Here is a 23,456-nt window from a genome sequence, read left to right on the forward strand (position 1 = left end):
CGAAAACTGCTCCGCCGTCCCTGTATATATAGGTAAAGACCAAGCCCGTGGTAAAGCCAAATGTTAAACTTACTAAATCGTGCTTGTTGCCGCACATAAGGATAACATAGCAGTGTCATAACAAGAAACGTCATTGTTGCTTATCTTTCGCAATTCCGTCACTTGCTCTCCAGTTCAACTGATCGTCCTCTGTCAAAATGTTAAAACATTCAAAAAAGTAATAGTTCAATTCCTTTACATATTTTGGTTGACGTCGTAGCGGAAACTGTCCAAACTTCCCAAGTATTTTAATTATCTTTGTTATCTGTGATAAACTTACTGAGTGACGTGTGCTCATATCAGACGGATGATACGTGCGTTGTACGTGATGACGCAACGAACTACATATACTCCCAGTTTGCTCAATTTGATTCTTTTCACACTGGGAGTGATTATGCAGGGATGTTCAGAGAAGTGGAGACAAAATACATTTCAATAGCAGTACATTTTGATTCACAGATCTTCTCAAAAAGAGAAGAAGAACCAAGCTGAAGAGTTGGTTGTTGTTTTGGTTTTGATTTAAAGCAAACAAAAACAACAACCTCTCAGGGTCACGAAATCAACTGATTAGGGTCATGAATGCTTTGCATTTTTATTGAGGCAAAGAAAAGCATTTTGTTAAACTTAGTTTTCATCTATTCTGATCCTATTCTGTTAGCCGCCCGAAAAAAGTGTTAACTCAGCAAAAATTTGATTTTTTCAGGATTTTATTTGCGTCCATTTTTCTGTTTTAATGAGCTCATAATTAAAACATTTGCCAAGTGAAGTGTACAATACCCGCAAAAGGCGAAATCATGCACTAATTCAATATCGCCGGTAGTATAGATCCTCACAAATATAGAAGGGCAAGGGAAATGACATCATCGCTGCAAAATCCAAGTCACAGTATAGGGTTTCTCTTGCGGTTCGGCCCATTTAATTTGGAAGACATTTAAATTCCATTGTCCGTAAAATCTTCTTGTGTTCTTCCGACGAGTTATTTTTCGGTTAAGAGATTTTCAAAGATAAGACAGGCTTAATTTTACCCACCCAAAGTTTGGATCACGATCTCACTGATATCATCTAGAAAGTAAACATCAAAAAAGTAAACATAAGAAATTCAAACAATGAAATTCACGTCACCTATTTGTATCGAGAAATATTTTGTGATTTAAGGCATGATGCATGAAATAATAATCATCACATTCATCTTTCTGCATGATCTGTTTTGGTCGTGCCACTTTTTGTACAAACTTTGATTTGAATAATCCGAATAATAAAGCATTGTTCTGCGAGAAAATAGAAAGTTCAAATGAAGTCGTGTGACTTCTAGATTGTCTGAATCGAAATTTTTAATTTTACCACATGGAACGCAAGAAAGCGCGCCATTTGAATATCTGCTTTCGGGAAAGTCCCGATAATCTCTTACCGACCAAAAGATCTTTCATTAACGGTAAAAAAATTCAATATTAGTTCATTGATCTAGTGCACGCAGAGTTTAAAATAGAGGCTGACAGCCCCACCCACCCCCGCAAGAAATGTTACGCAGCAGGCGACGATACATACCGTTTGTCCACTGACCAATCACAGAGCGGAACTGTTGATCGGTAATTATGCATTCTTTCCATCGTTGACGGTGGTTGTGGGATATATTCGTCCGGTCGATGGAGTCCGTTTGAAGTCAAACAGTCTCGCTCGTGTGTAAATGCGTATTTGTTATTCGAATCGAATTGAATTACTCTTTTAACAGTCCAAGCGTTTCTCTGGGATGTGAAGGAAGCCTTGGAACAGCCAGCCAACATGGACGTGATTCGAACGAGGCAAGAAGAGCGGGAATACTTGCGAAAATTGATTACCGAATGGAACGCGAGTCGTTTAGACATCTTTGAAATTAGCGAGCCCAATGAGGTAGGTTTTGACGCATACGCGGTGTTTAACACTGTAATAATGAACGTTCATGATCTAATTCTGCTTTTAACGAAGATACCCTTCTAGTGCAGTTCGTGTTTGTGTTGACACACAATTGCCTGTGTTCATTTCACAGGACTTAGAGTACCGCGGAGTTATGCGGTTTTTCTTCCAAGATGCTGGAGCAAAAATGGCCACAAAGTGTGTCCGCGTTACTAGCGTGGAAACAGCAGAGGATGTTACGAGAACCCTGGTGGAAAAATTTCGCCCGGATATGAAGATGCTTTCGAACCCGAATTACTCACTCTTCGAAGTTCATCCGAACGGAGGTAAGCCTTTGAACGAAGTTAGGTGGTTCGCGTGCAGTGGTTGTAAATTTCATGTCTGGTTTCCCGTTACGACGGGTTTTCTTTGACAAATTATAACAACATTGTTTATATTTTTATCGTATATTTTTCGATTTCGGAGAATTTCTTTCACTACGGGCCGGCTACTATCAAGTATTTCCGACGCTGTAATACACACCATCTGCCTTGCTAGCGTATCAACGTTTCGTCCAACACCATCGAATGAAGTTGTACAGTGTTTATCGAGCGAGTTTAAACGCAGCTTGACCGCAGTGAACAACAAAACTACAAAAACGCCCAGTTTTACATTACGTGTATAACTTCGAAACTTACCTCGTCGAGTGGTACGAGCGAGAATTTTTCTTTCGCTACTTAAGTTATATCCGTGGATTGGCGTCTAAAAATACTTCTGAGATGAAAAATTAATTATAACCTCAAGCTTATTCACAGTTATTCATTAGAACGCAACTTCGATACACTAGAAAGCTTATTCAGGTAGTACGGTGACTTTGCTTTCAATATACAGTGACCCTGCATACAGCTTGATCAAGTGTTCTTCTTCGTAATTTGCTGGTATTTATTGCTTGTGTCATATTTCCTGATTGGGAATTTTTAGCATTCTTCATCTAAGCGCAGACGAGTTCGATCTAAGCCAGGTGTAGTTAAAGCAATTTTTTTGCAGTTTATGTTCATGTTATGTTGTACTTGTGCTAACAGTTAGATAAAGAATAAAACAGTAATGACTGCAACTTTATCTACTTCTGCTATGCTTTATTCATCGGTGTGTTGTGAATATCTTTGATATTGCCCAGAACAGAAATAGCGGCTTACAGTAAATATTGTATTTTAATCTTCCTATGGTAAACAACTATGGCTCATCTTATTTTGGCTAGACATTTTTTTATCAAAGACATTGCTACAGGCCCTGTCTCCATTTGAAATAGATTAGGATTTAAAGATGCCAGGCAAAAAATATTATTATACATGTGTACATTTTATACTAATAAGCAGACTCGAGGTGAAACAGACAAGTTGTCTGTAATTAGAGTCACTTTTGTCAATTGCATAATCCGTGTTGTTACATAAAAGCAATCATTAGTTTGTTTTGAAGTTTACTTCTTTCAGTTTAAAACTTAAAATATTAATTTTTCTAACTCAGATTGTTATACATTTTCATATATGGTCACAAAAATTTGGAAACAATATATTCCCTAGCTGATTGAAACTATTTATTTTGGAAGGAATAATTTAGAGTTGCCCTACTAGTACATGTGTACGTGATGAGTGACGGTTTTCTATGATGTCAGCCACAAGCAGGAAGTGAATTGCCATGTTAATTTCCTATTTGCACAGTGCTGATAATATTGAAATGAAATGTTACGACATGAAAGTAATGCTCGGTAGCTTTGATTTGAATGGTTACATACTAGGGTTTAATTACAGACTGGATCGGAGTAAGAACCTCTTTGCGCAGCATTGTAAACAGTGCCGCATAAAAGTTCTGCTCAGTAGCTTGCTTGGACACACACTAGGGTTTCATCAAGAAGATTAAAAGTTAGAACCACCTGGACACACACTAGGGTTTCATCCAGAGGATTAAACGTTTGAATATGTCATTTTTGTACAGCATGGTTAACAGTGCCACATGAAAGTACTGTTCAATAGCTTTCATATGAATAGTCACATAGTGATACTAGGGCTTATTTACAGACTGGAGTTAGAACCGGACAACCTCTTTGTGAAGCATCTTTAACAGTACGGCATGAAAGTACTGCTCAGTAGCTTGCATTTGAATTGTCTTACATTATAGGGTTTCATCAAGAAGGTTAAAAAGTTGAACAACCTGGACACACACTAAGGTTTCATCCAGAAGATTAAATGTTTGAATTTGTTATCTTTGTGTAGCGTGGTTAACAGTATCACATTAAAGTTCTGCTCATTAGCTTTCATTTGAATGGTCACAGACTTGGGTTACGTTTGAGTGGAGTTAAAACTACCTTGTGCAGCATGCTAAATAGTACGACACGAAAGTGCTGCTCAATAGCTTTCATTTGAATGGTCACATGCTAGGATTATTTATAGAGTGGAATTTGAACTACCTTGATTGTGCCACATGGTAAATAGTATCACATGAAAGTTCTGCTCAGTAACTTCATTTGAATAAACACACACTAGCCAGGGTTTCATCAATTTTAATAAATTTGTGTATTTTATTACTATCTTGAATGATGAACATTTTGAATAGAATTCAGTGGTCTAAACATTTGAGATGAGACATCATAATATTTAAGTTCTCAGTATAATAGCTTTGTAATTGATTGCATCCCTAATATATTGCTTTCTGAATTTATCTGCAGAGTCCAGGAAACTTGGAAAAGATGACAGGCCTTTATGTGTCCAACTTTCATGGCAGAAAGATGACAGAGAAGGGAGATTTTTACTAAAGAGTGACCAAGAAACCCTGGTTGCTACAAATGTTTTTGCAACCGACAATGAAAATGATCCTGGTCAAAGCTTCAAGAGGAAGTTGTCAAAGCGCGAGAAGAAAGAGCTTAAAAAGAAAAGGGAAGAAGAAGCTAAGAAAGCCAAACTGCTTGGTCAACCCTCATCTCCCACAAAAACTAGCGACGACTCGGCTATTGCACAAATACTTTACGATGAGCTACCTGAAACCAGCTTTACGCGAAGCATCTCTAACCCAGAAATTGTCATGAAAATGCGTCGCCAACGAAAGCTTGAGCGCAAGCTTCAAGAATTTCAAAGCAGTGAAGGAGGGGCAGACAGTGGGGGAACACTGAAAATCTTTGCTGAAACTTTGAAGCCGGAGATCCCATACAAGACTCTTCTTGTTTCAATGCGTGATCCAACAACACATGTTGTTAAAGAGGCATTAGAGAAATACCAGATGGAAAAGGAAAATCCTGAAGAGTACTGTCTAGTAATGGTGAACATACCACCTGGAGGTCAGAATGGTGGAAGTACACTTGGCAAAGAAAGGGTTGTTCACGATGAGGACAATCCACTGGCTATCGCTGCCACATGGCCTAAAACCCAAGGCCATGTTGTTTTCCATTTGCGTCGCAGAGCAAACTTGCCACAGTACAGAAAACAAAAGAGAAGGTCAAAATCACCCTCAAGAGTACCAATGGATAGCACTTCAGATAAAGCAATAGGAGAAAGACTTGCCAATCAATATCCAGAGCATTTGTTGCCTTACTTGAAGGAGATGTCATCTGATGGTCGTGATTTGGATTACAAAGCAAATATTTTCCGACTACCTATGGAAATAACTGAGGTCGGCAGTGATAAGTCCATGGCATCCTCAAGTAGTTATCTGGAGTTATTTGCACCTCATATCCTGCCGCGTCATTGTGTGGTTACCAACATGGATGGTATTGTCTCTGTTGAACGGACTAGTAGTGATGCAGAAATATACGTTGATGGAAGGAGGATTTACGAGTCAACCAAGCTTAACCATGGCAGCGTGATAAAGTTTGGCAGACTTCATACTTTCAAGTTCTGTGACCCAGCCTATGAAGACAGTGTAAACCAGAGTTCACCAGGTCCTGATACTGCTAGTGTTAGTAGCGGGCACAGTACAAGTGACACTGACTCACAGAAGAGGCCATCCAGATACAGGTAATACTCATAGCTAAGGTTGTATGTTCTAGTCAGAGGCAGCAGAGTGTTTTGGAACTGTGGGAGGGAGGGGGGAGTGCTAAGACTGTCCCAGGAATACTTGGCAGGTTTTCATGTTTGGAACACCTTTTTTCTTCCAGCAACGTTTTGCTCTTTGAGCAGTTTCTATACTGAAGATTTCCAAAGATTCTCCGATTGTTGTTCAAAGGCCATACCAATTTTTCCCGCCATTTTTAGAACTTTTCTGAAGATAAACGTAGTTTTCTAAAGACTTCCAATGAAGTTTTGAGGATGCTTGAACTCACTAACAAGAAGGAAGAGGGAATTGGCTATTGAGAGGACAGTTTGTCAAATTTACTTGGACAGACAGTCTGGTAACACTCACTAATCAAAATAGCTTGATGGTCATTCTGCACATTGTTAAAGATGCTACAAAACCTTTCAGGATTTGCTCTGTTCAAAGCTTGTTATTACTTTGTATCTGTGGTGGTATACAAGAAGTAACATCATTTTTCCTTAGTTTTAACCTTGACACGCTATTTTGTTGTTGCCCAGGCCTGAGCCAGCAGGGAAAAGCAGAGAGTATGAGCAGCAGAACAGTATGGAAATGACGAACAATCACGATCAGTCTGGCATGTATGAGACCACCTTTGGTGTTGATGGCGAAATTGAGACCTACACAAGTGAAAAGCCAGTGAGTATTATAAGGGAAGCCTTGGGTCATGCCGCCCATACTGCTGGAGCTTATCCCAGTTTCTATAGCATAAAGCAGCTAGGAATATTTCTACTCCATGGATGCTAGTCCATCGCAGGGTAGCCCCAACATTATGTCATTGTGCCCATTTATACAAATGTACATCTGGGTGGTGAGAGGCACTATGAGAATTAAGTGTGTTGCCTTAAAACACAACACAATGACCCTGACCAGGACTTGTACCCGGAGCCCTAGATTTGGAGTCTGGCGCACTAACCATAAAGCCACAGCACCTCCCATATTGAGTGCCGTAGAGTGCATGAAACGTCAACCTGAATTATTTATCATTTTTGATTTGGATGTGTTCTATTTCAGCCACAGGTGCGACAGGACCAGCCCCCACAGATTATTCATACCTCAACTGACGACGCATCAGAGGATGAAATGGGTGACAAGCTTCCAGCAAGATTAGAGTTTCGAGAATCAGGAGAAGACGCTTTCTTTGCTGCAGTCAGCAGCGAGGTCAATGGTGATATGGTTCACTTTAAACTGGCGCCAACCTACACACTCTACATGTGCTGTCGTTACCGCACTTCCCCTGCTTACCGGGAGGAACTGTCTAAACATCAGCGTGGTGAACGCTTGAGTATCACTGTTCAGAAAATTGCCAACATGGTGCGGTCTACGGTTGAGGTAAATGACGTTGTCCCATTAAATCTCAAATTTATTTACAATTAAAACTCTGCCTTCCTGTCTTTTGATCATATTTTTTCTTTATTATTGTGACTGCATTCCAGAGTATGTATTGAATGATGTGTCAAGAAGAAATCTGCTGTGAATCCTGATTATGTATTCATTTGTTTAATCTCCACTTATAGGAAAACAGCCAGCTTCCAGGAAGCTTAGCCTTTTGGATGGCAAACTCATCTGAACTCCTGCATTTTCTGAAGCAAGATGTTGACATATCACCATACTTGAAAGACAGTCACCAAGTATTGGCACAGTCAGTCCAGATGGCATTCAGACACCTCGTACAGTGTGTAGAACAGGAGCTGCGACAATTGATGTCGGCATTCCTTGATATCACAGAGGATGCTGACATGGAAGATGGTGATGTAGACTCTATGATGGATCCTGATGCTATTGATAATATTACAGGGGAACGCAGTTTTAGATATGGACCATCTGGAAGGCCCATTGGAGGAGACAGCTGGCTTGGTAAGTAGAAGTGAGTCTAGTGACTAATGGTTAGCTCCAAGCACTCCAAATTCAGTGGTCCAGGTTTGATCCCTGGCTGGGGTGTCCGTGTTGTGTTCTTGGGCAAGACACTTTTACTCTAGTGCCTGCCCTCTCTCTACCCAGGTGTGTAAATGTGTACCAGTGAATTTAATGCTGGGGGTAAAACTGTAAAGGACTAGCATCCCGTCCAGGGGGAAGTAGAAATACTCTTAGTTGTTTAATTTTTTGGAAACTGGGATAAGCTCCAGCCTGATGGGGCAGTAGGCAAAGACTATAATAAAAGTGGATGAATTTTGGACAACTTTCCAATTTTCTATCCCTAGTTGGCCCTCAGGGAGTAGGGGGAGGGGGTTGGGCAGTAGTTATGTATCACTGGATGGGATCGGTTGTTTGACCATCTGCATTAGGCCTTGTTTTTGCCCTCTAAGAAGAACTTCGCATGAAGTGGTTGAAAAAGGTGGGATACTATACTGTTCTCAGTTCTGAAGATTTAAAATAGTTGCACCTGCGGGATTAGTATTAGAACTTGAATTAACTTATGTAAGAAATGCCCCCCTTTTTAGGTGGCCGGCGACGTCATGGAAAACCCACCATTTCTGACATCCTGTACACGCTGTCTTCTGCCATGTCATTGCTACGCCGTTGCAGAGTGAATGCAGCTCTAACGATTCAAGTGTTTTCCCAGTTATTCCACTATATCAACATGTGGATATTCAACAAGCTGGTTCTTCAACCTCAGTTGGGCCTGTGTACCAGAGACTGGGGTCACAGGCTGAGGAGGAGACTAGGAAGGGTGGAGACTTGGGCTAAGAAACAGGGACTAGAACTGGCAGCCGACTGTCACTTGTGCCGTGTAGTGCAGGTGAGTTGATAAAACTGCTGTTCAAACTTCTGGGGGCAGGCATTCCTTTGTGTGACTGGTACAAAAAAAAACAAAGATGAGACGTTAGTCAGCCACGCCTTTGTTTTTGTTTACATGCTAGAGTTTTGGTATTATATTTACGCAGAGCATGTCTAAACGAAAGAGATCACTGTGAAACTGTTGAAGGCTATTAACAGACTTCAAGAAACACAACTTACAGCACTGCAAAAAGGTTTTGCTTCACAATACAAATTTTATAATTTCAGTGCCATCGAAAATGGCAGAGGCTGACTAGGGTCCTTTGAAAATCGAGTCCTGCCAGATCAATTGATGGATAAAAATGACTTTTTGCATGCAGCTAGTACCCAGGGTCTAAGTGGGTATACCTGTAAATTGTGTGGACAGCCTCTCTAAAACTCCTGGGTAACCTATAATATATGGTGTTTGCCAACACTGTTTGCTGTTGCTAAATGGTTTTGGCAACACAGTTTTGAATCTCATTGAAGGATGTGTCCAATATCGCCTTTCCTGTCTCTTTAAGGGCTTAATAAATCAAGTGTAGTCTTCAAAGTTTAGCAAAATTTGTTTGGTAATTATTTTAATTTATAAATTTGAAAGCTACTGTGTCGCAGAGTTTTATAATCACTGTCTTTTTGAGTGGGGAGAGAGAGGGCCGTTGTATGTTTTTTTTTTCGTGTTAGTCTTTTATAAAAAGCCATTGTTTATATGTTGTTTTATAGTCTTGAATTTTTTCCCAACCCAGACAATCAATAATTTATGAAGAGGAAATGCATGCAGAGCGTTCTTTTGGCTATGTCTACAATTTAGTGTTTTTCCTTTCTCTTTTTTTATTCCATATTAGGCGGCTCATTTACTTCAGTCTCCCAAGAATTCTCACAGTGATATTAACTCCATATCATCAGTATGTTACAAGCTAAACTCAGTACAACTGCGTGCTCTGCTTCAAAACTACAGACCCGCACCTGATGAACTTGATATTCCAAGGTTCGTATACCTTAATGGGGCTACCTTACGGGGATTTCCCAGAATTTTGGTCTAAACTGTTCTGAAATTAATGGTAAACTAGGCAACTTTTAACCCATGAGCGATATTATCTTGGAAAATTTAAAGAAAGACATTTTCTTAATTTGCAGATAGAAATCCAGCTACGGCTATAAATATCGATATTTTTTTTGAAGATGCGCCGAAACAACTCGAAAAGTTTCAAATTGCAATCTATTTCCATCCGAGCCATCCGCAGCTGAAAACGCTTGTTAACAGCTTCAGTGCTCTAATATAGCAATTTTTAATAAAAGTGTAACATTATTTTTAGGTTTTCTGCGGCTCAAATATAAATTTGGTTGTTCAAAAATCTGGGAGAATCCGTGACAAAGCCCTTTTAACCAATGATAATTAATATTCCCAACATGTAAATGTTTTACAATATATAAAGATTTTTATTGTTGTAAATTTTATCCACCTTAATGCCTGGTATTCTCTCAAGGGTTTATTTTTTGTGAATTTGGTCATCGTCCAGAGGGAAGCGTTTGTCGTGTTTTTAGTGTCCTGCAAACGAAAACAAATTGTTGCGGAAACGTTTTTTTTTTTTATTGTTTCCCATGGAAAAACTTTCTTTGATGCGCAAAAGAGCAGGAAGCTAAAAGTGTTTTGCTTCTGCGTAAACTTAGAATAAATATGTTTCGGAAGCAGATTTCTTAATAAAAATCCAGATTGCTTTGCTTTTCAGAAGCTGAATTTGCTTTCACAACAAATGTTGCGTTCGGGGAAAAAACGCGACCTAAAACAATATTTCCTTGTTTGCGGAGGCCTTCAAAAAGGCTGAAAATTCAGTAGACTTAAACCTCATTCAACGAAAGTTTTTGAATAGCTTTGGCCTATTTCCAGCGCTTGTTCAGTTGAAACTGAATAGCTTCAATCATAAGCCTCCGTATGTTTTTTAAAAGACGGTATTTAAAAAAAAGGGTTTTCGTGACTCTGAACGTAATTTAACCCTCGCGGAAATAAGTTGCTTTTTGGCAGGTGTGACAAAATTAAACGGGGAAATAATAAACTTGCAGGCAAAATTGCTGAACGAGAAGTATAATTTTTCCATTGTTACGCACATGTTAAAGAGAAGAATATTTATTTACAGGGATTTGATAGATAGTGTCGTGGCCGTCGCTGAGAACACAGCAGACGAGCTCATTCGTAACCAGGGCCAAGACGTGACACTGGAAGAGGACCCTCAGCTTCAGCTCCCATTCTTGCTCCCTGAGGATAGGTACTCTAGTGAAGTGATCCGCGGTGTCCCTCCTGGTTTGAAAGAGTTTTTGAACCCCCTTGCGGGAATTGGTAAGTCGTAAATACCATGTACTCGTGCATTAATTCCGCTCGCAAATACATACGCCTTTAGTACACTTTCTTGTCTGTTATTGCCTGTTAACAAGCAGTTTTCCTTTCTTTTATATTTATTATCATATTATCATACATTAACACTAGAACAAAGCAAAAAATCAAATTGTACTAATTGTTCTAATTTTAAGGTAAAATTGAACCTCAACATATCCATTGCTACCAAACAAGAAATCCATCTACAAAAACACGGTTTCCTTTAAAAGTCGAAAACGTTAGTGTCTTATAAAATTGTAGTTCAGTGGAAAGTCATACACCCTTATTCAATATGGCGGAAAATACATTCTTTTGTTTTTATGTTAATTGGCCTTCGTAGCCTCGATCGCATCTGCAGAATACAATAGAATTTTTGGATTAAAACGAGGCCTTAAAGGCCAATTAACATTAAGACAAAAGAATACAGGTCTTTTCGGCCATTTTGGAAAGAGGTGTATAAGAAGATCCTCAAAGTCTTTTGTGTCAACCATAACGTGCACAAGAAGACCATTTTATACAACACATCTTTTAAAAGTCAACAACGTTGGCCTGTTGTAAAATTGTAGTTCAGCAAGGGGGAAGTCCTCAGAAGACGATTCTCCTCGAAGTCTTTCTGTCATCAAATATTTCTCTTCCCTAAACCGCACATGGTTCCGTTGCAGGTTTGTGCAGGCTGACAATTCAACCGTCTTCATCTGGTTTATGGACTGTATATCATGCGAAACACAGAGACAGCGGTAAGAAAACGTTTTAACACAACGCAATTAAAATAGGCTGATGGAAATACCGTGTTAAAATAAAGTTATCTTATCTTATCTTATTTTGCTTCCCATGCAAATTTACTAGCACACAACTGAAGTAATTTTTAATTATACCGTATTTCTTTAACATTTCTATTTCATTTTCTCAGGTGGTGATATGTCCTCAAGATCTCCACAGGTAAATACTAACTGTTATGGACTGCCCTAACAGTCACTAAGTAGGAGAATTTCCTCATTCAGTTGCTAGATTACTTCCGCCTTCAATTAACTTCCTTTTGATTTTCTCTAGTCCCAGACTCCTGAAGTTATGGACGTCGCTTTCTACAAAGGAAAGGGAGGCATGGGTCTTAGCATTGTTGCCGCAAAGGTAGGTTCTTTTAAAGGGATTTAGGGTTTTTTTTTTGTTTTTTTTTTTTTTTTTTTTTTTTTTATATATTTTTTTGGGGGTTTTTTTTATTCTGACCACAGATGAATAAGGTTAAATCGCGCGTGGAATATTTTCGCGCGAAAAAACTGCGTCGAAGCACGCGTTACTTGTTAATCGCACGTAACAATCCTTTCAAGAATGTTTATCGTGCCCTTCCCGTAAGCGAGAACTATGAATGATTAATTTGCGTTTATTTTTTTTAGGGCGCCGGACAAGACAAACTCGGTATTTACATCAAACAGGTCGTGAAAGACGGACCTGCTGCAAAGGTTAGTAAAATGAAACGAAAGCAATTAATTTTGTCTATAATGTGATTTTTGTGCGATGAGTCGACGAATAATTTCAGTCACGCAACGCTCCTCCTGAAGAAGTGTTGTGTGACAAACGAAATAACTGTGAAGTTAGGTCAGTAATCACGTATTACAAATTCACCTTACATTCTCCTAATTTATTTTCTGTTTAGGATGGACGTTTACGAGCAGGAGATCAACTTTTAGCTGTGAATGGTGAAAGCTTGGTTGGCGTTCCACAAGAGCGGTTAGTATAGATTAGGATAACTTTTTTTATAAATTTTACACTTGGCATTCACGTTTTTGTGTGGCTTGCCTCGTGATTTGGTTGCACAAAAACAGTAACAAACCTTTAAATGATGTCTCGCAATGTTTTTACTGTAGGAAGCGTTGAGAGGAGTACAAATGGGTGTCACTTTCTACTGTGGCAAGCGATTTTTTACGCTACACTAAGGAACGTTTCGTGCAACTTTCGCGTAGCAAATTTCCCCGGTGAGAAATAGCTCGCTGTCGGAATCAGACGTTCTTGTCTTTGTTACTCACTTCAGTGATCATCATAGGATTTCTCCTAAAATTGTCGGTACTAAGTCACTGTACAGGTCACGAGAATGAAGAAACTGGTCTCTGAGGGGAAAATGATCTATTTCTTATATATTTTTTAACTTGTGCTTTTCATAGGGCCGCGGAGCTGATGGTCAAATCAGGACCTAATGTCACTTTGCGGATTGCCAAACAAGGAGCCATTTATCATGGCCTGGCTACCCTGCTCAGTCAGCCGTCACCAATGGTTACGAAAGGTATGTGAATTGAGATCCTTTTTGGAGACTGAAGATATTCCTACAGTGTTTGAGAACAGCAACAGTCCGTCATTTTGCAACTACCTGAAAATGAGAGTAAACCTGCCCGAAACGTAGTATTTTAAAACATTTATACACCATTTAAATAGGTCGAGACACCATTTTGAATATTTAACTTTCCCCAAATGACGTTGTTAATGAAATATTTATTTGCGCCTCGACGTATCTACCATTGCAATAAGCCGAGGTGTCATTTTGAATAATTATTTTATTAATGACGTCATTCGTGGAAAAATAAAACTTCAAAATGGCCCCTCGACTTATTAAAATGGTGTATAGCCTTGAAGTTTTACACAAGATTTAAATTTTATTTCAATCTTGTCTGTTAAAACCTTTTTACTTACGCACGTAAATTCATATAGTGTGGAAGTTTTCCCTCTCTCGCTGATGAAGACCATAAAGGGGCTCTGTCACGAGATGTCTTATAAATTTCTGTGTAAACTATTTTAGAATTATGAGGGTGCACTCACTGACCAACAAAATAACTTTTGAACAACAAAAGAAAGGAATAAATTAATTCTCCAAGATCTGAATAAACAGAGATCAAAGGTGGTTAAATGATTTCTTCCAATTAATACTAACAAACTTGAAAACGACAGCCTGACTTTTTCAAGTCTTTTTTCAAGTCCACTTCTTTCCCACCCCAAGTCGCACCAAATCGTTGTGACCCTGCCACTTTAAGCACACCAAGAGAATAATTACCTAAAATTATTTTTCTCTTTCTCGGACATTAAACTTCTTTTCAAATAAGCTACAGCAGGAATCTGATAAAATGTATTATTTTCTCATGCAGAGCCCCAACAGAAGCTTGTAGCAGTGGATAACGAAGAACTGGTTCAGGCATCGCCAACGATCTCCGAACAACAGATGCAGCGGTCTCCTGGTCGATGGTTACAGCAGGACCGAGACCAGTCGTACAGGTGGAATGGAGAGGACCAGGACCGGCGCTATCAGGAGCAGTGGCAGATAGACGAAGATAGGAAGAGAAGGGATGGAGACGATGAGAGACGGCGACTGGAAGAGCAAAGGCGATACGCTGAGGAACAGCGGCGGATGGAGGAAGAACGCATCCGAGCTGATAGGGATAGGCGGTATAGAGAAGAAGAAGAGAGAAGACTCGAGGAAGAGCGCAGGCAAGCCGAAGAACAGAAGCGACTTGAAGAGGAGAGGAAACTTCAGGAGGAGAGGCGGCTCGAGGAACAGCGAAGACGTGCTGAAGAACAACGAAGATTGGATGAAGAACGAAGACGCGCCGAAGAACAACGAAGGTTGGACGAGGAAGAACGAAGACGCGCCGAAGAACAACGAAGATTGGACGAGGAACGAAGACGCGCCGAGGAACAGAAGAAATTAGAAGAAGAACGTCGGCGAGAAGAGGAACGGAGACTCGAAGAGCAGCATTTGTACGCGGAGGAACAAAAAAGAATCGAAGAGGCTCGCGCACGAGAAGAAAGACGGCTAGCCGAGGAGCAGCGAAGGTTGGACGAGGAGCGCCGACGAGAAGAAGAACGAAGGATAGACGAACAGCGACGATTTGGTGAAGAGAGGCGTCGGCAGGAGGTAGAACGCAAACGAGCTGAAGACGCGCTGAAAATGATCGGAGAACAGCAACGGCGGCATAAGAAACCTGTGGAATTACCACCACGTGCCTCTCCCCAGGCTATTCAAGTTGAACCCGTCCGTTCTCCATACAGAGTCCGATTCGAGCCTGAAGAAACTGAAAAAGAACGGCAAAGGTCACCGCTGACCGTGAAAATCGAGGAACCCGAGATAGTGGCTCGAGAGAACAGAAATCGGGCTTACGCCTCACCCACATCCCCTGGGGCAACATCACCTGGGAGAGGATCACCTAGGGAGGTTTGTGTAACAATAACAATGCTTTTAAAGTGCTACTACGATCAAATTTTCGATTTCCATATTTTTACATTTTCGTGTTCAATAAGACTTTCTTACTCACCTTGCAAATTTTCAATCCATTACGAACATCAGAAGTCGTTTTGTTTTAACGTTTATTTCCGATATTTTATGGCCGCCATTAAACAACCTTGTTCCAAGGCTTGGTTGCGAATAGGGAGAAAATGCCGTCAAAGGCTAAAATACCTCACGGGTTGAAATTATAATAATAATATGTATTAAAAATCACGCGAAAAGTAACAAAAACTTTGGGCTTGTTTTTCGTGCAATTTTCTATGCTGATTGTTATTCTAATTTTAACCCGTGAGGTATTTTAGCCTTTGACGTCATTTTCTCCATATTCGCAACCAAGCCTTGGAACAAGGTTGATTAATGGCGGCCGTAAATTCTCTGGAATAAATGTTATAATACAACGACTTCTGATGTTCGTAATGGATTGAAATTTGGCAAGGTGAGTAAGAAAGTCTAATTGTTCACGACAATGTAAAAATATGAAGATCAAAAAATTATCATAGTAGCACTTTAATAGAACATTAATCTAATTACGGCATATAAGTAAATTATAGTTCCCTTATTATTTATTTCAAACAGTAGGTAATATTCCTTTAGGTGACGGCCTTTACAGAGGCGTGGAAAGTTCCTTTCAGAGGTGTTCTGGGTAAAGGGGGGAGGGGGGAGTGTGGGGGTTAACCGTTTTTTTTGGGTGGTTTTTACATCAGAAACTTTATAGTGATGTATTTTGTTCTTTGAACTGCAGAATCATTTCTTCGAGTTTCGCTTTTACCGGCCTTTCTTTCGTCTCGGCTAGCCAACAGCTTTACGCTGTCTTTCTGATTCGTAGTCTTGTAGCTTCCTTACCTAAACTTCTTGCGTGCCTAGCTTGCTTCTGACCGCGCGTTAACCTTGTTTCTGATTGGTTGTTCTTGTATTCTCAGGACAAGTCCCCGGATGAGCCTCCGTCCAGTCCAATTCGCATCGACAGCCGCAACTCACGCTACGGCCGGTACATTATGGTCAAGCAATCTGGCGCGCAAGCACCTCGACCAGGTGAAAGTGAACAAGATCGAAAAACACGCGAACAGCAGGATAATTTGAAACAACACGAAAAGGAGGAGTTTGCTCGCTGGCAGCGGGAAGAGGCAAAAATTGCCGAGGAAAGAGAAAGCACATTGGAACGCCGTCCACAAGACGAAACAGCGTATCGCTACCATTTAGAAAGACAGAAGAGAGAGCAAGAGGAGTATGGCAATCGCGAGAAACAGGAACGAGAACGTCAGGAACGTGAAAGATTCGAGCGTGAAAAGCAAGAGCAGGAACGTCAACGTGCAGAGCGTGAGAGACAAGAACGAGAACGTTTGGAACGTGAGCGCCGAGAAAGAGACCGACAAGCACTTGAACGCATTGAACGCGAACGCGCGGAACGTGAACGTGAACGTGTGGAACGTGAACGTGCAGAACGTGAACGGGAGGAGCGTGAGCGCGCCGAAGAGGAACGCATTATGAACCAGTTGCAAAAGGAGGAGTTAGACGAGCAGCGGGAAAGGGAAGACCACTTGAAACAACTCGAGGAAGAAGAGGTGCAATTCAGGAACATGGAGCAGGCACGGCTTTCAAAGCTGTCGAGCGGCAAGGGAAGCAAAGAGTACCTAGACACAATTGAGTCCCTAACTGCCGATGAAGTCGAACGCGAATTTAAGAAGCGCCTTGAAGAAGAAAGGAAACGGAAGGAGGCTGGTGACGATTCAGAGGTAAATTCTCATTACGTTTCATCTCTTTCGTTGCCTCGACACAGTTAGGAGAATATCTGCATTGATCGTTCAGAACACGCATTTCAGATTTCAGAAAGTATTTTGGGAATATTAAAAATTGAGGTTAAAAAGCTGTTAAAATATCACTTAATGAAAAGACAAAAACATACATCCGTCGCACGTCATGTCGTTGTGGACAAACATGTATTGGCGTAACAGCACGCAAACTGGAGGTTCGTGCCAACGAGCGTTCAGATGTTAATGGGCAGTCGGAGCCAGCTAAACAGACTAAGAAACACCCAAATCACAAGGTCTCGTGGGTCGTTCTAACCACCGATCATTCGCAGATGAAGGAGAAGGAGAATAGAATTAAAAGAAGCGTTTTACATCGCCATTTCCAACCAGAACTTAACAAACAAGTCCAATCATTTGACCTAACCTTGTCCCCCATGGGAACTGGTATTACGTAATGGATTAAAGCCTAAACCATAAAAACACTCAGCTTCATGCAGATTTTTACTCTGATGATGATCAAATAGATTGAAATCGTTTAGTGATATTTTAACAGCTTTTAAAGCTCAATTTTTAATATATTTTATCGGCGAAATGCACATATTTTAGGAATATAACAGAAGCTATTTCTATTACTTCTTCAATACTATGTAGTAAAAGTTTTTTTTTGTGAAACTAAAAAGGCTGAAGGATTTTTCTATGTTTTCTAATCACAAGCGATCTATTTGCGTTGAGCGGCTTTTAGTAGCTGCGCCGTGATTGGTTCAGAGTCGTTGACGTCATAGCTCTTTTGTCATACGCAAATTTTCGGTGTTATTTTATCTTCGCGCCGTATGCTTATTTTTTTTTTTTCAATTTGACGTCCTGAATTCACAACCGTGAGTTACGGATCTGAACTTAACTTTCTGACAACACTATTTCTTAACGCAACTTGTGAGGTGGGTTTAAAAACGTTCTCTTATTTCTTTTACGCTAAATATCTTTCCCCAATTTGTGACTTGTGGTCGAAGGTTAAAGCTTTGATTCCTCTTAGGAAAAATCGGTTTTTTTTTTCGATGAGCTCAGGCCTCGGTCGTCTGACTTACATCTTTCTCACAAAACGCATTCCATCTTTTATTTCCATAAATTCATGTTGTCATACCGAAAGCGGTGTTTTGTCCAGATTATATTTTTGCATCGATGTCACTTAATTCTGCCCTCCACTTTTAATTGTTACATAGGATATTTCTTTACTTTTCTCGATTATGATATCGTATTGAATGAAATTTTTTGAAGTTTATGCTTGAAACTTTATATGTTAGGCAATGAAAGCCTTAATTCGTAAAATGTGTAATTATAATAAAGATTTAGAAATCTATCCTTCAGGAAATAAGTTGTTTTAATTATGATTTCAAATGTTTTAGAACCTCAGAATACAGTTGCGTTCCATGTGCTCCCCCAATACCAAATGTTTTGTCTTTCGCCGCCATGTTGAGTGTGACAAAAATCGATTTTCCTTTGTATTTGATCCACTTTGGTTTCATAATGTTGTTTTCTTGACGTTTTTGGCTCCATTCATTTTCTTCTAAATGGTTAATCCATTTGACAGGGACAACTTTTAGTTTCGTAATAATCTTTGATTAGTTTAGTTTTCAAATGTTTTCTTGTTTTGCTCGATAGTCTTTCCTCAAAATGGGTAAGGCATTCTGAAAATGTTAAAAGTGATAAAATGATTTGACGAAAATTTTCAGTTTCGTGAGACAACCGTCCTGAGTTTTTTTATTTAGTTTTTTTAGATTTCTATTAAACTATTTAAATTTATTTCTAGTTTTCTTTATGTTATCGAACTGTATGCGCGCTATAGTAAAATGCTTGCGGCAAGTGGGATACGAGTTTATGAATCATGCGTTATCAAATACCTCGGGTGAACCTATTAGTATTGCAAAAGACGGAACGATTTTAAGGGCAGATTTGTATTCGATGCAACTCCGTTTTTCAGTTCATTCATAAACTGTTTTAAATTACGCTAAACGAGTGGTCTCTTTGTCTTGGATTGGGTATACTTTGTTTATTTTTATACATGTAGTAAAAACGCGACTCGCTGATACAGTCCAAGCTCTCTTAACGGACACTCTCGTAAGCGGACAGCTGTACTTTGGCCGCCTTGTTTAAAACCCCGTGTTAACTCCCATACAAACTCTGTATTTTTACATTCTCGTAAGCGGACATTCCCGTAAGCGGCCGCGGACACTTTCAAAGGTTACGACTTAGACTTTTTCTTTGTTTTTAAGCTCCCGTAAGCGGACACCCCAAAGAAAATCCTATAAAAAAAACCTTTGCATCTTGTGGTAATCAATCAACTTTACATCGCCGTTCGTCACAATGATTTTACAGTAATTACAGTACCATATTTCAGTGCTTGTTTGTCGACATCCATGTCCAACCGGTTCTTGTTAGCTGGTTAAGCGGCCATTTATCCCCTTCACCTCCAGTGGCCGCTTAAGAGACTTTTAAATCTGTTCTCTTTTTCCCGTTCCGAGTTGCCAGGCAACCGATACGCCCAAGGAATTTCCTAAAACGAAGATGTTTCCAATAAAAAATTGACGAACGTTGATCTGAATTCATTCATAGGGTGTCCGCTTACGAGAGCTGCGACTGTATTGCACTGCACAGAGACCATGTCTTCCCTTAACAATAATTAAACTACTGTTATATTGTGTGCAGGTTGTACAGGAACGGGCTGCAGGGGGACTGGTGTCAGTTACACGCGTGAAATACCACGCACCTGATAAAGAGGAGAGAATGGAACGAGGGAGAAAGATCGACTTGTTACTTCAAGAAAACATTCGACGAGAAAGGGAAAGGAAAGAAGCTGAGAAAAGACGGCAGCAGAAGGAAGAGGAGGAGGAAAAGCTTTTAAGGTGACTTAATAAATTCTCTTTAGCGGTTTCCATACAGTTGTCTTAAGTTTAGATCTGAGAATTTGCTAGCACATCACCACACTAACTGATGATTTCCTAATTCTCGTCACTTCTCTGATTGATTGATTCTCTGATATTGTAAAGAGATGTTAGAAGTTGGTCAGTCTTGGCAATTTTTAGAGAGTTTTGTGGGAGAGAAAATTTTTTTTTTATTTTTTTTGGGGGGGGGGGGTGGGGGGTAAGAAGAAAGGGAATGTGTGAAAAAAGGGAAGAAAGGGGGGGGGGAAAAGAAAAAAAGGGGAAAATGGGGGGGGTTTTTTAATAAAAAAATTTTGTTTGGTTGGGGGGAAGAAAAAAAAAAAAAAAATTTTTTTTTTTTTTTTTTTATTTTTTTTTTTTTTTTTTTAGAAGGTTTTTAATAATTTACAATAATTTTTTTTAAAAAAAAAAAAAAAAAAGCCGGGGTTACAAGGATTGTATTTCTAATACTGTTTGTGGGTTTTCTTTCAGAGAGCGACAACAACGCCGCCTCCAGCAGTTTGAATTAGATCGCGAGCAGCAGAAAGAAGCTCAACGGCGAATACAGGAGCAGCGCGACAGAGAACAGGAAGAGTGGCTGCAACAGCAGCGAGAGAAGAGAGATCAGCAGAGGATGGAGCAAGAGAGAGTGAGGCTCGAGAAGAAGATGCAGGAGGAAGAAGAACGCAACAAGAAGCGGCTGGAGATACAACAGCGGCGTGATCAGGAGGATCGGCTACGGCGGCAGAGTCAGCAGCAGAAGGAGGAAGAAGAAAGGCTGCGGGCTGAGGAGGAACGAGAGGCGGAGGCGAGGCGAGAGTTCGACAGGAGGAGGCAGCTTGAGGAGCAGAGGATTGTCAAAGAGAAGGAGGAGCAGCTACGGAAGCAACAGCTGGAAGAACAGATGCTCCAGGAAGGAAGGACGCGGAAGCCGTCAACTGAAGAACACGTCAGTGAACTGAAGAATCGCGCTACCGCCGATTACGAAAGGAGGCGGAAACTGATCGACGACGAGATTAACCGACGGCGTTCCGAACCCGTGTCGGTTCTTCGTAATCCCAGTACGTCTCGACCCAAGAAACAAGTGTCCTTTTCGAATGTGGCGACAGAGATTCGCGAGCCCAACTCCCCAACATACGTTGTTGGAACACCCTCGGGTTACACAGCACGGGTCACCCCGGCCCCCAGTGTCAGGTACGTGAACACGCGGGCCCCAAGCGACGCAGTACCAGATTCTGCTAGGCCACCCCTCCCTGACGACGACGATGACGATCTTCCACCTCCTCCGCCACCGCCCCCACCCCCTGACGAGTTGTTAGAAGACGTTGGCTTTCCACCCCCACCCCCACCGAAATCAACGCAAAGCTTTGAGAGATACGCCGCTCTAAGTGGTGATCGATCATCGCCAAGTGCTGGCTACACTTCCCGGGTGACTATCTCTGCCCCGGGGCCCCGGAGTCAACCGGACTTCCCCGCGCCGTACTCTAGCTCGGGAGTACCTCTTCGTCAGCCGCCAATTACGTCATCGTCCGCCTACCCAAGCTACGCGACATACCCAAGGCGACCTCGGCCTGTGTCTTATCCAGCAGCTTTTGAGTTAAACCAGCAAGGGCCTCCCCCGCCCCCTGTCAGGTATGGCTCTCAGGAGAACGTCCTTGACGGGCCGCCACCTCGCTCCCCGTCTCAGTACGCTCCTAAACCCGCGCGGCTGGATAACGACGAGCTAAATGGAACAGAGATTACCCGCGGACGCCTGGGGCGGATGTCCTTGACAGACGAGGAGAAATCTGAAACCCAGTTTGTTTCTAAGAAACCGGAAAAGCTAGACTTCAGGGATAAACTTAAAATGTTTAATGAAGACACGCCCAAGGAGAAAATCAGGACATCGAAATGGCAGAAGGAACAATTGGCGCAAATGAATGGCGATTTAACCTCTCCTTGACGATAGCATATCCGCGCAGGATGGTGCAATAATAATGTATCCGTGCAGGAGATTTGCATGGCCGTGCAATATTAACATTGATCTTCTAAACATTTTGAGCAATATGAAAGTCATAGCAATTACGATCACGCCCAGAATTGACCATGAATTTTTCTAAATTTTGATTTTCGGCATGGCGAGAGAAAATCATTGATACTGCCAAAATAAGTAACAATGCTCAATCGGACATCATGAATTGAGCGTGTGTGCAGATCTTCCACGGCGACTTGCCCTGAGCCGAGTGGGATCTGGATGTGCGATTCTGAACGTTGCAGTCTCAAAAATTGATAAGTAAAATTTGAAATTTTGGACTGAAACGTTTGTGTTTTCTACGGGAAATCAAGTAGTCCTAGTATTGAAGAAATCACTGCAGCACCGCAATTTTACCTGTGATAGTTTTCAGACACCTTTGCCAGTATCGATGTTTTTTTCTCTCCAAGCCAGAATTTTTTAAGAAAGAAAACTCTGAACTCGGTTTGTTCGCTGGTTTCATTGCGAGCTTCACCGCTTTTGACTAACGTTTGAGTTTTTAATTTGTTTTTAGATTATCTTGTACGTGAGAAATATAAATGCTAAAAATGCTTTTTCATATGCCACCCCATATTCTATTACGTTATAAATACAAGCAGAGAAATAATTATAGATTTATTATTTGCTCGAAAGAGCCAATAGATTTTTTAATTAGACTTTTAAAAGTAGCACTTTAGTAACTGCGGCGGTAAATTGTGAATGGGCTCGAAGAGAGTGCTGCTGATATTTTGTTGTGATTTCAAAAAGCTTTGTGACGAAAATGGCGTAAAGAACTTAAGTTGTGAATTAAGTTCTTAAATGAGGACTTTTAAAGGGTAGGTTAAATTTATTGTAACTTAACAGTCATTTAGCGTTCTTGCGAATGTACTTTTTTTAGTAAAATCATTGCCGTGAAACTTTCGGTGAAAGGTAACGTATTTCGAAGATATTCCGATTGATCGCGACCAAACGATTATCGGCCGATTGGTTACGAAGAAGCGATCGGGTGGCACTATAGAGATTTAAGTAGAGTTTCACTGTACTAAGAACTTAGAACGCGAATAGTATTTTAATTTTTCACAAGTATGTAAATAGAATTCAAGCCACGAGCATATTAGTCAATGTATGTATATAATATACGTTTTTGAGAGGTACAGAACTTCCTCGAAAGACTGGGAAACAAAAATTGTACACGCTTATTTTCACTAGTTTGTTAGGACAGGTTTGAGTAATTTTACGATCTTTAATAAAATCTTAGAATGGTACGAAAAAAACATATGCTAAAGAGGTTGTCTTTTGTTAATGCGCCATTATTTTGAAATATTCCTCATCTTTGTCAATGGGAGGTCTTAAAAAAAAAAACTTTTTGCCCAGACAAAAACAGTGTCTAATCAGTTGCATAAATAATCAAGCGCTTTATCTGATCTGAAGGCTGCCATTGTGT

At 40.5% G+C, this 23,456-nt stretch overlaps 1 protein-coding gene across 1 annotated transcript; it reads left to right on the forward strand.

Annotated features, from left to right (window-relative positions):
- Nucleotides 1-1,648: 1,648 nt before the first annotated feature.
- LOC144657315 (uncharacterized) lies at nucleotides 1,649-23,299 on the forward strand. Its single transcript, XM_078517651.1, has 19 exons — nucleotides 1,649-1,926; nucleotides 2,063-2,255; nucleotides 4,631-5,912; nucleotides 6,468-6,606; nucleotides 6,982-7,299; nucleotides 7,485-7,824; nucleotides 8,409-8,707; nucleotides 9,570-9,712; nucleotides 10,860-11,059; nucleotides 11,758-11,832; nucleotides 12,006-12,034; nucleotides 12,146-12,223; nucleotides 12,487-12,552; nucleotides 12,747-12,820; nucleotides 13,252-13,370; nucleotides 14,224-15,287; nucleotides 16,280-17,092; nucleotides 19,808-20,004; nucleotides 20,515-23,299. The coding sequence occupies exons 1-19, from the start codon at nucleotides 1,819-1,821 to the stop codon at nucleotides 21,962-21,964; spliced, it is 6,987 nt and encodes a 2,328-aa protein (XP_078373777.1). The 5' UTR covers nucleotides 1,649-1,818; the 3' UTR covers nucleotides 21,965-23,299.
- Nucleotides 23,300-23,456: the final 157 nt, after the last annotated feature.

Source organism: Oculina patagonica, chromosome 6 (genome assembly GCF_052425735.1).
Source record: "Oculina patagonica isolate OP01 chromosome 6, crgOcupat, whole genome shotgun sequence".
In the NCBI taxonomy this organism is placed as follows: domain Eukaryota; kingdom Metazoa; phylum Cnidaria; class Anthozoa; order Scleractinia; family Oculinidae; genus Oculina; species Oculina patagonica.

Bases quoted from the DNA above. Each gene is read 5' to 3' on its own strand.
- LOC144657315 (XM_078517651.1), top strand. From the start codon at position 1,819: ATGGACGTGATTCGAACGAGGCAAGAAGAGCGGGAATACTTGCGAAAA. The intron at 7,825-8,408 runs GTAAGTAGAAGT...CCCCCTTTTTAG, and splicing joins TGGAGGAGACAGCTGGCTTG to GTGGCCGGCGACGTCATGGA. The intron at 13,371-14,223 runs GTATGTGAATTG...TTTCTCATGCAG, and splicing joins GTCACCAATGGTTACGAAAG to AGCCCCAACAGAAGCTTGTA.